The sequence below is a fragment of the Rhinichthys klamathensis genome, unplaced genomic scaffold, assembly GCF_029890125.1.
Source record: "Rhinichthys klamathensis goyatoka isolate OS25496 unplaced genomic scaffold, OSU_Roscu_1.1 h1tg000308l_1, whole genome shotgun sequence".
Classification (NCBI taxonomy): domain Eukaryota; kingdom Metazoa; phylum Chordata; class Actinopteri; order Cypriniformes; family Leuciscidae; genus Rhinichthys; species Rhinichthys klamathensis.
The window spans coordinates 497,950-512,500 of record NW_026606826.1 but is presented as its reverse complement, the minus strand read 5'-3'; the positions used below and the strand labels follow the sequence as shown (position 1 = coordinate 512,500).

At 39.1% G+C, this 14,551-nt stretch overlaps 1 protein-coding gene across 1 annotated transcript in view; it reads left to right on the top strand.

The window, feature by feature from the left end:
• Positions 1-13,457, top strand: part of crppa (CDP-L-ribitol pyrophosphorylase A) — a 35,668-nt gene extending 22,211 nt beyond the window's left edge. Inside the window, exon 10 of the mRNA XM_056270777.1 lies at positions 13,168-13,457. Coding sequence (XP_056126752.1) covers positions 13,168-13,272 — 105 coding nt within the window. The 3' untranslated portion in view covers positions 13,273-13,457. The remainder of the gene's footprint in view (positions 1-13,167) is intronic.
• The last annotated feature ends 1,094 nt before the right edge of the window (positions 13,458-14,551 follow it).

Sequence of the window (14,551 nt, the reverse complement as noted above, 5' to 3'; positions counted from 1 at the left end):
GGGCTTGAAAGATCCCTGCTGACAACTCCAAGCCAGCGCACTTCTCCTTTGATATTGTACCGCAGTGTTAAACTAAAAGATCTGTACCGTGGCAGCGTGGGTTGGGTATTCTTGATACTTAACACTAATGCACCAAAATGTGTTGGTCAAAACCCCTGGAAAAACAACAGCTAAATGCCTTTAAAAATCTGCCTTCTTTGCTTAGAATAACAGTGTCAGTCCTTTTAATGTTATCAAAATGTTTTAATTATATTATAAATTATTACACTAGCGTCTTTCAATTTGTGCGACGAAACCCCCCCCCCAAAAGATTTTGATTGAATAAACTATGTTTATTACCGTATGTTTCCAAATGTTTCCATCCAAACTTGCAAGTTTAACTTAAGCGCTAAATTGGAATATCACTTAAAAAATTTGTGAATAAAGCACAGTTTCCATCCCGTGTTTTCAAGAGAACAAGATGGTCACTTCCTGGGAATTGGCACAAAATATTGTAATAAATTTGTAATAAAAATGGACATTTCTGCAATCGGGGCAGCAACTGTGACTCTTTTTTTGGACATCATAATTGATGACTGCGAATGCCTGGTGTTTGGGAACGCAGTCGTGGGAGGTAATTATACCCGAACAGTTTGATGACAGGCTTTGGCTCGGGGATTTCAGAATGGCCAAAACAGCATTTGAGATGCTGTGCAATGAAATTAGTCCAGTTATCCAATCACATCCTCTGTTGAGGCAAAGTCATGTGAGTTTGTTGTTGCGCATTGAGGGACTTATTCGGTGAATGTGTTTCCATCATAGTTTATGAGCATGTCTTCTTATTGGATAAAATCAATTGAGCGCGTTTCCATCCAGCATTTTTAATGCAATATCCCAAAATTCTTCTAAAAATGGAAACATAGCTAGCATTGATCGATGTGATATTGGCTTTAAACAATCTCAATTTCACACAGAGATCTTACATTTTTCACACGTATTGTTGTGATGTGCAGAACACAGAGCACAGTGGCACAACAATAACAGATTTTTGGATAACACAAGCACATCTGTACCCATAATGTTGTGGTTTCCCGTTCATAATTTCTGACCTAGTTTCTCTTTTGGATGATTTTTGTGTATTTTTAGAAGTTTACTGTAACCAAATTTTCTGTGCGTCATTATATAATGCCTTGAGTGCTCCAGATGCATGCTGGCATGTGTGATCGTACACCGTTACCCACTGAATGGGTTTATTTAGTGTTGATTTGGCAGATTACATGAGCCATTGATACCTTCTGCCCCGCTCAAGATCAAGCATACACATGCAAACTCTCATAGTGAGACAACATTCCAACCAAAAACATTCACAAACAAATTAGATCAGAAATTAGAGGCTGATGCTTATACTAGGGGCGGACCAAATGGGTTTGTAAACATTCAATCAGTAAAAGGCCATATTGGCGTGTTCTGCCCCATGCAGCCTGTCCACGGGAAGAACACTTGTTTTAGATTTGAGGCGACCACCCACTGTCAGGTATTGAATGTCCACTGCGTAGTAATCTTGTTTTGAGCTTGGAGTTTTTCAGGATTTAGCATGAGCTTTGCTGGGTTGAGTCGTTTGAAGTGGTTCACCTCTGGTTCTGGTCCTGGTTCTTTTCTTGGTGGGAAGTCAGGTCGGGCCGTAGATGAACGCTAACTTTTGAACAAGCTATATCCTGCACTGGAAACCTTTAACCACACCTTATATATTAAATATACAGAGTCCAGAGGTTTTAGACCACATAGATCATGTGAGATTTAAACCTGGAATTCAAATCACTCCAGATAACTTGTGGAGGTTGTATGAACGGATGTCATTAAAGCAAAACCTAATGTTTCTATTGCTCTATTGTATAATATTGTTGTTATAATTCCTCATGAAATCTCTTGTCTGAAATACATTATCTGGCCATTTAGGAGTAATCCATGCTGGGGAAAAAGGCAAAGCATGTTATTTTTTTATCAGTATAGGGGCAAAGGGGTATTTATGTTTTATCTATATAAACAGTCCAGGACACCTCCTTTGCAGGGTGGATTGTTTTCCTCTATGCAATTTCTCCAATTTCGCAGTCTCACACTCTCACCTTTGCTCATCCAGAAATGACGACTGTTTAGTCTATGTTAATTATTGTTTGGACAGCTCGGTAACAAATGCCAACAGTCTTTTGTTTGAGGGAGAGGTGAAATATTTACGTGAAAAGGCTTGTTCCTAATGCATCAAGACGAGGTGCGGGCACTTGGCGATGGGTGAGCGTAGAGAAGGAAAATAAGGATGTAGAATCTGAAATGCACTTTTGTGCTCTGAAGGAAATAACATACATGACCCAGGTTGATCTCTTGCTAGACCTTTCTGTGCATGTCACCAGTCTGATGAGGGGAACTCAAGAGGTTTTGTTGTTAACAACGGATGTTTGGTTTCTGCATGTGGGCCTTGGAATATCATGACATATTTCACCATTTTCAACAGATCTGTCAGTGTAGGAAAGCATTGTGGTCTATCATTGTTTAGGAACATATCTGTCGCCAGGTCAAGTACAAACACAGAAATCGCTCCCTCTGACTTGTTGAAATAGAGCAGTATTCACAGGTATGGAAACAAAAGCTTCCTGTATTTTCTTCGCCCCGTTCCTGTGAATGTGGTAGGTTACGCCCGAGGCTCTTGTACAAAAAAAAAAAGGGGAAGATTCAGAAACACAGTTCACTGAGGAAAACCTGTTTAAGACACGAGAAACTATAGATGCCATTCTCCTTGTAACCGCACGACGGAAACCTTCATTATTACTTTGATTTTCTTTCAGTGTACCCTGACTTGTTTATCTGAGCAGTTCCTGAATCAATATTGGGTAATTCAGTGCTTCAGTTTAAGAGAAGAGATAATGACGCTCAGATCCTTTTCATATGAGGTGAGACTGAATGAGAATGATGGGGTCGTGTTGAGGACGCATTTTGACGGCACAATCCCACAAATCTGTCCTTTTTAAAAGTATTTGTGCTGGTGGTACGTTTTGAAAAATCAGTGGGGCGAATCATCTGTCTTAAACTGATAATGGAAGAGATTAACAACTGTCAAGTGTTCCTAAAACTATAAGCCAATGTAGTATTTTCAATCAAAACCATTTTGACTTTCATTTTTTAAACTGCCATTTCCTGCACATGAAGTTAATTGTATAGAGTTAGTCAATCGCTGGCTTTCTTCTGATGATGTTAATGGCACTTCCCATGGATATGGTGCACTGCATGTGGTTCGCCAACATCACTGACCATTTGTTGACCCTTTGTTGAAGAGTACCTGGCTTTGCTTTGTGCCTTATTCATGGAAAGTACTAGAATTTAAGATGTATAATGCCACTTTTTTCTGCTCTGGAATAACCTCAAACTGAATTGATTCCATTTATTGATTCATACGTTAGCATGGTTGCTGCTGCTGTCCTATCCAAAAACCGGCCTATCCAGTTCAATTAAAACCTCACAGAGTCCCTCTTGACCTGCGGTTATTCGCTAAGCTGGTCTACTATTAAAAAATGTCCCTTTGGATACAGTTACAGTTGAGGAAGGTGAACCTCAGAGTTCAGCTCCATATCACATCTCTGAAGTTGACAGTAACTTGGGCTCGATGTCTCTGTCAAGCTCTTTGCCTCTGGCTACTGTCTTATGATTGGCAGTCCGGAGGGACATTCAGGAACTGGTGCTATTATAATTTCCCAAAAGGAATGTACGGTCAGAGTAAGAAATGTAATACTATGTTTTCAGAGGGACCCAGAGTCTGCATGGGTTCTGGTGGCAGAATAAGAAGTTTCCTTTATTTAATGTGTAGTGTTTAATTTGCGCCCCCCAATCCGCGTTTAGTCAAAACCTTTCGCTTTCTGCTACCCCCTTGTGGTGGACTCACACATTAACACGATTTTCTTAATTTCAAAAAGCAATTTACTGCCTGAAAAATGTTCTTGAAATTCACTTTGGCTGAAAGTGCCGCTAGTAAAACTCTAGTACTTGTCGTATTGATCTGGCTTCAGCACTGTGATTAAGTATTCTTTCCAGTTCAGCTGGCATTAAAGGGGTTTGAAACCTTCACGAAGGTCATTATAGAGAGACGCTGGCAGGCCTGTAGTGGAATAAGACTCACTTTGCTGCCTGGAAAGAAAAAGACTGAAGGGTGCAAATTGTCATTGTTAAATTCCTAATTGCTGAGGTCCCGTCTTCAAAGGGCCCGTCTGTGTGAGGTGGGCCATTACGTGCTGCTGGAAAGGCTGTCTGAATCTGCTGAATTTTCAAGGACAGTTAGTGTACCACTCATTGTGTGGTCCGCTGCTGTATAAGCTGTCATCTTAGTACTTTACGAGGCAGTTTTCTTTTTGAATTGAGGAAAAAAAGTGTAAGAAATTTGCTTGTGTATATATTTTTTGTAATGTGTAACAGACATTGGCACTGGTTTTAAATGCATTGTTCTTTTCTATAGGCATTTTCCATGTAATATAGAGCAAATGATTTCACAAACATCCCAAGGTGTATTAAAGGACATCCAAAAGCCCCAGTCAAGTACCTCTCTCTCTCGGGAACCCTAGGCCAAGAAGAGAAAATGTCATTAGTTCTGCCAATTTCAGGTTAAAATGAGTTTGAATGGCCTTTTTACATCATTGGAAGTTTTCCACTAATGGGACCATCATTAGAGGCAGCGAATGAAAGAAAAGAAGAGGGACTTTACAATGGAAAGAAAGCGACCACATGTCTGGTGTCCATGATTCTGATTTGATTTGTCTGTTCAAAGATTTTCTTTTCTATTAAATTACCGTCGTAGGATTACAACCATTGGGCCTTTTTTCCTCCATTGTTGTTTTTGTACTTTTCTTCTTTCTTAAGGAACAGAGCTTTCTTGGATGTTGTTCTAATTGTTTTATTGTGTCCATTATCATCCTGCACACATCAGTGTTAAGATTACAAGAGATATTGGGAGATTAGTCCGGTTTATATGATACCTTTTTTTTTTTTCATCTATTAAAAGAGCTTTGACCTGTTGGGTTGGGAAGAAAGATTCGGGGTTTTATTTTTTATTTTGTAGTGCACGGTGTGTAGTGCAGTAAACAGCATCTAGAACTCATCAACTTCCTTCAAGAGAGGTGAATTGGGCTGGCCTGTACAGGGCCCCTGTAAATGTTTTATCCATCCCATAAAAGCCTGGAAAAAGATACTGGAACTCTTGGAAAATCCCCACAGGCACAAAAGACGAGACTTCAAGAAATTAAAATTCCAAGTGTCGAATTTCCTGTTCCATGTGTACTTTTAAGTGTTGGCCATGACACAGAGACAGAATAGAGCTCATTAGTAAGCCTTCTGCTGTCAGGAATGGAAAAGTGATGTAATATTCGGACAAATTATAGCGATTAAACATCAGTAACCAGTTCGGTTTTCTTCAGATTTAATCACTGGACATATCTATAGTTAGCATTGTGACTGCAAATACTCCAATGTGAGTGACGTCTCCTAAACTAATACACTATTTAATTATTATTTTTTTTTTTTAAATTGATTAAGCTTAGCATTTTTATTCTTTTTGATGGATTTCTTTTAGTTTTATGGACCACACTTCAGAGTAGGATAAATGTTCAATTAGTGTGTTGACTCAAACACAACACAGTATTATTATCTTATTTTCCCCCGCATATGTCGTGGCGGCTTGAATACAACCTAGCCAAGAAATAAGTTGTTGATCCGCTGCTTTCTTATTACATGCGAGTCATATTTTGCTACTCATTGGAAACATGAGACTTTCGCAGGCTTAAACCTTTGATCCTCGTTGGTGATCTTCTTTTGAGAAAATAAAAATGCCTATTTATTATTTTCCCAGTAGGACTGTCATTTCACACCAATAACAAAACACATGAGTAATGTTGTCATTAGCTGTGGACAAGTAGGCAAGCTTTTCTTTCTGCGTTTGTAAATATTCCACAGACATTGCGCTATTTTCCGTGAACCCGAGTTTTACATGTGGGTGGCAATCAGGTTGAGGCCATTTGTTCTTCATTTCCTGACTTAACAAATACACTGAGGTCATTCTTCATTGGTTTAGACCTTATTACAGCGTGTTATCTGATGATACACTGATATAGGAATTTGTGGCATAATCTTTCTTGCTATATTTGAATCGTGTGTGAAATCTGTATGTGAAGGAGCTGACATTAGTTGAAGGGTTGCAGGATTTCAGTTGACCGCTTGCAGATGTTTTGGCTCCTTACTCAAGAGTTTTGTACCCATAATTAAGTAAGGGAACAGTGACTGTGTTACATAAGGAAAAACAGGGAGCCTCCTCTTAATTTCAGTCCTTTTTGTGTTCTTTTCTTTTCCAAATTGACTCCAAATGAAGATTAAAAAGCATTGCACATTGTAGAGCTGCTGAAATTCAGGAGCTGCTGCTGTATTGCCATTGAATCATTTTATTTGTATTAATCATTTTTCCACAAATTGATTTTTTTTTTAATCACTAGATTTCAGTTTATTTTATCCTTCTGGTTATAAATTGGAATCCTATGGAGTTAGCTGTGGAAAATGTGTGTCATGAGTTTAAGAACTTCTTATCCATGGATTTGAAAACTTGGAACTGAGAGTGGTAGAAAACAGCTCCTGTGGAAAGGAAGAAAAATGAACACATAAAAAAGAAAAAGAAAAATGTTTTTTCCTATCAGCCATGTGTTATTTTCTGTCCACATTAAGCTAGCAGAGGAGAAAATATAAAATACAAAGATAGCCCTGCCAATTTATTAAAATATTGAATTAAATTATTTATTTAATTAATGATACTTTATTGTAAACAATTTGTTGAAAAAGCCCAAATTAAGAAATGTTAAATCTTGTTAAATTATAAAATCTTAAAAGTTATATATATATATATATATATATATATATACACACATTTAGAATATTAACTTATTTACTTTATAATGAATATGTTCTAAATTAATATAATATTTCATATTTAAATTAATCTGAAATACTTGAACAGAAGTTGTTAAAGGGATACTCCACTTTTTTTGGAAATAGGCTCATTTTACAACTCCCCCAGAGTTAAACTGTTGAGTTTTACCGTTTTTGAATCCATTCAGCCGATCTCCGGTTCTGGCGGTACTACTTTTAGCATAGCTTAGCATACATCATTGAAGTGGACAAGACCAACCATTTAGTCTGGGTTTCCCCATACTGCCTTCCCGCAGCGCGATTTTATTCACGCTGAAAGGCAGTATGGATACCATGGACCAAATTTTCGCCTCATTTAGGGAACCAATCACAGAACGGGGAGGGAGCAGCAAGACGATGACGCGTCTATGCGACACACCGAAGCAGTTTGTTTATACCTATGGATCAAACATGGCAGTAGACGCGAAGTTACCTTTCGATGCAGCCTTACGGCCGCTTCACACATGGGTTTCACACCGCAAGCGTGAGCGGCACTTGAGTATGGAACGCGATCGGGGCCAATAGTCTTTTTACGAAACGTGTGAAATTTGGCCGCATCAACACGCACTGTTTGTTCGCGTTAACGCGGCAGAAAACACAGTAGCCAATGAAATTGCTGTATTTTAGACTATATTTGCATATGTGACGCGCTGGTACGTATGTCTCTCGTTGGTATATACGTATACAAACATCAGAAGTCATGTTTATTAATGAAGGATGTCATAAGGCTTGTTCGACTTCATGCAGCTCTGCGCAGACCGATCGGCGGCAGACTTGAAGCAGTGCATGCCGGTTAGAAATTTTGTCCGACTTGATACAGCGCTGACGCCACGTGACTGTGACGTATGCCATCAAAGTACCGCGAGAGCGATTCGAGAGTAGCCGGAGAACTCAGCCAGCGCAGCTTCTGGGGTGCTTCTCATTTCTTATTTGTGCATCCTCCTTTCCTTTCCTCGCGTCTCAGCTCCACCCCCTGTAGGACGCGAGGGAAGGCTGCAAGGGAAAAAAATGAGGACGGAGGAATTGAATGAAAGCTTTTTTAATACATTGGAATACTTGATCACTCGAACGTCACTTCACTGCGTCATCGGCAGTGCTCAAAGGATCTGCCCTTATGTTGTTAAAGTTAGTTTATTTAAGAAATTCATAATAAATAATAATAAAGCAAGATACCTAGTTGAAATATGTGAGTTGTGTGGTTTATGTAAACTACAACAGTAAAGTATAAATTCAAATGATTGTGACAGATGTGATGGGGGAGGAGAATTGATACGTGCGTCATGTTTAGTCGATAAAACTCTTCCGCAAAGGGTACACCTGTGTATCCTCGCTCATAGCTCCTCTGGAAGCCTCCTCACTCCTCGATCCTCGCCTCCTCGCGGTGCAATTAGGCCCTGTCCCAAATGGCACACTTCATGTGCACTTTCGGTCTTGTGGACTTACAATGGCTGCCGCGTGCGCGTGTCCGTTAAGTCCGTGAGACCGTAGTGTGTCCCATTTGTCATTTTTAGATCTCAGAAGGGTGCTCGCGAGCGCCCCCTCTGCGGTCGATTTGCGCCCTTGATGGCACTTTTGCCGAGCCCGCGCTGATGCGGACTCCACAGCAGACTTCTTCCCGACATTCAAAGCGGCGTTACGTCGCGAAAGTGCGGACTCAGAGGAAGACCGCGAGTGCTTAGGGTTCCATTTGGGACAGGGCATGAGAAGCATCCCTGAAGAGCGGCTGCTCTGGGCTGCACGAGCTCTGATGACGACACAGCTGTTCCACGATTGGCCGGATTCACCGCATGACAACGATCACGTGCGTTTCGTGTTTATTCGGTTTATTCTCACACCTTTAGTTCCACTAAAGCTCACAAATCAGGTTTTTTTTATAACAGTAAACACTCTTTTCATGTAGTCGCGATGTATTGTGTTATGTTTATCAAAATAAAACTGATTAAAAAACGTTGATTCCACTTCATTGATAGTAGCTGTAGGCTTATGTTGAACTTTATTCTTGTTCAAACAAACGCTGTATGAAGCAGTACATAAAGTATTGAATGAAAATATCTCTGAAACATCGGTGTATTTGGCAAATATTGCATTTATTTCACTTCAGCTGTGCTAAGTATACAAACACCACGTGAGCGGTCACTACAGGAACCAGAAGAAAGTGTCCGACTTCACGTCTCCGTTTGCAGCTCCTCCCCGCCTGCACGCGGCTACTCGCGCCGATCAGTTACATCCAGCCGCAGCCGATGTCGAACACACCTATAATAGTATACTGGTCTGCACGTAAGCAAACATCAGACGTTGTAATTGTTCACGAGGGATAATGCATGGGTACGTAGTGTGTGATGTCAGCCTTGTCATGATTTGTCATCGCCTTTTCAGTCTTTTTTGGTTCATCTAGCGGCAACATTAAATGCCATTTTATGTTATCTTTCCCCACAAAAGGAGACACTTAATGCGTGATCTATTATATGTTTTAACTGGCCATTGCATGCATGCAACTGTTTTTTTTTTCTATTTAAGTGAAATAATAAAAATATGTTTATTTACTATTAAAATGATTGATTAAATCCAGGAACTTAGGTAAATAAACTGCATTAATGTAAGGATATCTATATTTTAAACATAATCAACTGATATAAGAGTTCTGAGGGAAAAACGGGAAGTGTTTAAAGGTTAAATATTAACCCTCTACAGCACAGCCCTTAGCCCATGTTCAGTACATTTTTCTTTAAATGATTGCAACCAATTAGAATGTTTGGAAAAGTCCAATAAGGTTTGGGAGTCACTATCAAGCACCATTTGAAGGTGGGACGTTATTTTTTGACACATGGTCACAGGAGCATATGATGTGAGAAGAAAGCAAGATTATTTGCTTTAGTAATCTTATTTAAATTGACACAAACTGAAATTAATGTTGCATTTAAATGGCAGTGTTTCCCAAATTAAACACAAGAGCTGTTAGTTTTGAATGGTGTGTGTAATGTAGAGAAATGTGTTTAGAGTTATGCAAAAAGTTTGAATGATTTCACCGAGTGAGCCTCAAATTCCACTTTTAGTGTCTTAGCAATTTGAAAAAACTGTAAAACAAACTGTGACAGAGGTAGCCTATGGAATGAACCAAGAGAATCTTAAAGTTGCCTGGAACTGAGAAGCATGAATGGAAGCAACAAAAAAGACTGCAATAAAAAAAAAACAAGAGACAATTATTTTAATGCAAGCATATATATATATATATATATATATATATATATATATATATATATATATATATATATATATATATATATATATATATACATATAGGCCTATTGCACACATCAGCTTTGAAATAAAAGAAAATAAATCTGGAAATCTGTTTGCTAGTAATGTACTTAATCTTTAAAAAAAAAACATTATTAAGTAGATTAAGGCCAACTCCTGTCTTAATATAAACCCTGTCTGGGAAACCGCCCCTAAAGGTTTAACAAAGTTATTCTTGCCACTATAACTTATGGCTGCCTAAAGACAAGTTTATGGGTAAATAAAATATTAATAATAAAAATATAATGAATATCAAAACACATTTAACAATGTAGTCATTTTATTATAGCACTCATCAGCCTGCAGCAGCCAAGATGATGTTCAATACAGACAGAACAGCAGAAACAAACTATACAACCAAACACCAAATTACTAGTGCTGGGCAAGTTAACGCGTTATTATCGCGTTAACGCATTTATTAATTAATGCCGACAATTTTTTTATCGCGCGTTAACGCAGTTTTTTTTTAAAAATTATTATTTTGAAAGTCCGTTGCTCACTGGCTCTGAATACACATAGGCCTACAGTCAAACCGTGGATCACAGGAGGGGTGGGATGTTGGTCAGCCAGCAAATAACCCACCCAAACAAGCAGTGGAGAGGCTTTGGCAGGTTCTCTCAGGTGAACAGAAAGGGAGACAGCGCTCCGCGAGTGAATGACAGGCGCTCTATAGTAACCATGGCAACGGCTTCTGTGCGCTACGCAGCTGTAGCCTTTTTAACTTAAATTAAAATTATACATAACTTTACCTGATAGGCCTGCGTTTAGTTTAGCGGGGATGCTCTGCCATGTGAATTCCCTCCTGTTGATGTCCTGATAACTATTTAGATTCTGGAAACTCACAAACAGCGAGCCGAGGATCAGTCTCTCTTCCAATGATTTGTGCTGCGTGTGACGCGTCGTGTACAAAAAGTTAGACAATTCAACTTCGGCAACGCGCGGGCGCGTGCGTGAGACGAGTATGACCGCAACTATTTCACAGGAACGCACCCGCTTGTCGCTGCACCTGTGCTCGACCACTTCACCTCACGGCTGATTTATACTTCTGCGTCGGACCTACGCCGGAGCCTCTACGCTATAGATACGCGTTGGTTTTCATTTATATATCTGCGTCGTTGTCCGCGTTGACGCGCAATTACACATGCAGAGGGAGAGTGTGAAACCCGGGGAGCGGTTCTAGCAATCACAGCGCTTGCGGTACGCGTAGAATTGACGTTACATTTTTGGAGAGATGCACGTCAGGGTACGCGCGCTACACAGCTACGGCGTGAGTTCGACGCAGAAGTATAAATTGGCTTTACCTCTGTTTAATGTAATCTTACGTGGGAAACCATGGCATGCCATGACCAAACCTAAGCTGCTATCAGAGAAGTAACGTTGGTCGACTTATATCTGTAGTAGTGATCATGACCCTTTGACTACATAGACTGTTTCTGCTGCTTCCTGATACAAGATACCTGTTCAGAAAAAAAAAAAAAAACAAGAAAACTGGACTCGTTTTAACAAGCTAGATAAAAGGTAATGCCCTGGCAGTGGCAAATAGCTTTGTTTAAATATTTGATTTGATTACATTAATGTTTAAGTTGAGATTTACAATAAATATTTTATTGATACTGTGTAAAGGGAATACTGCTGGTATAAAAGCACCTTATTTGTTTAAAGTTTTTGCAAACCACATGTTATTGCACTTTTGTAGCAGTACATTTAAATCAAATGTGCGCAATACACTACTTTAGAATTCATTATTCAATTTTGCGCGTAACAATGCGATTAATCAAGAAACTTTAATGCCGTACCATGAGAGCAGCAGGCGTAATGATATGACGCAGCGCCTGAAAATAGTTCCGTTATGTTGACGGAAGGTGGCCTATTTTCAGGCGCTGCGTCATATCATTACGCCTGCTGCTCTCATGGTACGGCATTAAAGTTTCTTGATTATTACGCAGGAATGAGAGTATAGTTCCTAGCCATATCAGCCTAGAAAATCGCAACTTTACATTTTCCGTCGGTCTTAGTGCACGATGAAACTACAGAAGAGTCAAGTTTTAAATAGGAAAAATATCGAAACTCTTTGGTCATTTTTTTTGGTGAAATGCTAATGGTCTTGTCCACTTCAATGATGTATGCTAAGCTATGCTAAAAGTAGTACCGCCAGAACCGGAGATCGGCTGAATGGATTCAAAAACGGTAAAACTCAACAGTTTAACTCTGGGGGAGTTGTAAAATGAGCCTATTTCCAAAAAAAGAGTCTAGTATCCCTTTAAAGAAAAGCAAGATTTTGGTCCAAGTCCAAAAGTGAAAAGTGCAGAATTTCTTTGTCTAATGCAACAATGTAAATCTGAACACAGTTCAAAGAGATGAGAAGACCAGGAGAGTTGTGCAGCAATTAATCACTGATGCAAAAGCATAAAAAGATGCAGTGGCATAAGGAAATTAAGAGAAGAGACCCCGAGACATGAAAACAAAACCTGAAACCCTGTGAGCACAATAGGAGGCCTGACATTTTTTTTCTCAGGCTGCCAAATATCACGGCCGGTAAGTTGTCAAGAATGTTTTGAGCACATCTGCTTGTGTATTCAAGTGTGTTTAAATATGTGTGTGTTGTTCAGATAAACCCTACGTTACGGGGACAAAATATCCCCACAAAGATGGCAATATCCGAAATCCTTCTCCTTGTGGGAACATTTTTGGTCCCCATGAGAAAGACAGGCTATAAATCACACTAAGTAAGTGATGTATTTTTGAAAATGTAACAATGCAGAAAGTTTTGTGTGATGAGAAGGTTTAGGGGTAGGGTTAGTGTAAGGAGATATAATATACAGTTTGTACAGTATAAAAAACATTGTCAATGGAAAGTCCCCATAAAACAAGAAAACCCAACATGCGTGTGTGTTTGTGTTTCTTCAGGTGCCAGAGCAGAGGGAGAGATCTGTGGAGAGACTCACTCAAATCACCGTCGCCCTCATCCGAGAGCGAAATGCTGCTCTCACTGGACAGCTGCTTCATGCCTGAAACTGAGGCAGGAGGAGATGCATTACAGCAGACAACCAGGACTCACAAAGACAGCAGCATGGACTCTCAAAGGTCAAAGAACATTTGCAAATGAAGGAATTTCAATTTCAAATAAATTACAGATAGGAAGTGAGTGACAGCGGGGTCTGATAGTCGATGTTTGGATTCAGTTGATTCATTTGTTTCAAGGTAGATTTTAAGGTCATTCAAATTCAAATGCAAAATTGGCCTGGTTTGCCCAGGGCTAGGCTGATGTACATCAACACACAAGCACAGTTAAAAGGACCTCTAAACACTTACATATTTTTGTATGTAAAAAAATAAAAACTTTTTGTTGTTGTTGCTGCAGATGACAGTTCACTGTTCTTTTTTTAAACTCGCAAACTCCTTTCCATAATTAATTTAATTTTATATATATACCATTTAAACAATAAGATATTGTTAATAATAAGCAAAGATATTGCTATTATCAAACTGTTTATTCATAATAAATTAATATATTGTAAATTTAGAGGTACACAATCTTATGCCTTAATCACATAATTGAAAGCATGTTCTGACATTGAGGCCATCTCTATATTTAATCAAATGCTGCCATCTTGTGGAGGGGAATGAAAATCAGCTGTTGTGCATCACAGTTGGGAACTATATTGGATTTGACATCATAACCGTAAAGCATTAGTTCACTTCAGAATTAAAATGTGCTGATAATTTACTCACCTCCATACATATTAATGTCTTTGTTTCTTCAGTTGAAAAGAAATGAAGGTTTTTGAGGAAAACATTACAGGATTTTTCTCCATATAGTGGACTTCATCGGGGACCAACGGGTTGAAGGTCCAAATTGCAGTTTCAATGCAGCTTCAAAGGCTCTACGGATCCCAGCCGAGGAATAAGGGTCTTATCTAGCCAAACCATCGTTATTTTCTAAAAAATAAAAAAAATAAAATAATAATTTAACCACAAATGCTCGTCTTGCACGTCCACGACTTCACGCATTATGTAATCACGTTGGAAAGGTCAGGCGGTAACCTGATGTAGGTGGAAAATGTAGGGTAGGGTGAAAAATGCTAAATCGTCCCACATCGTTTTACCTTTTATTTATTAATTGTTTTTGTAAAGGATGTTTGACTTAGTCTTAGCACGTTTGCTTTGTAAACACTAGGTACTTTCGCCTACGTGACGTCACGTGACCTTTCAACATGATTACGTAATGCGTGGCACATCGCAGTGCTAGTGTAAGTCGAGCATTTGTGGTTAAAAAGTGTAAATATATATA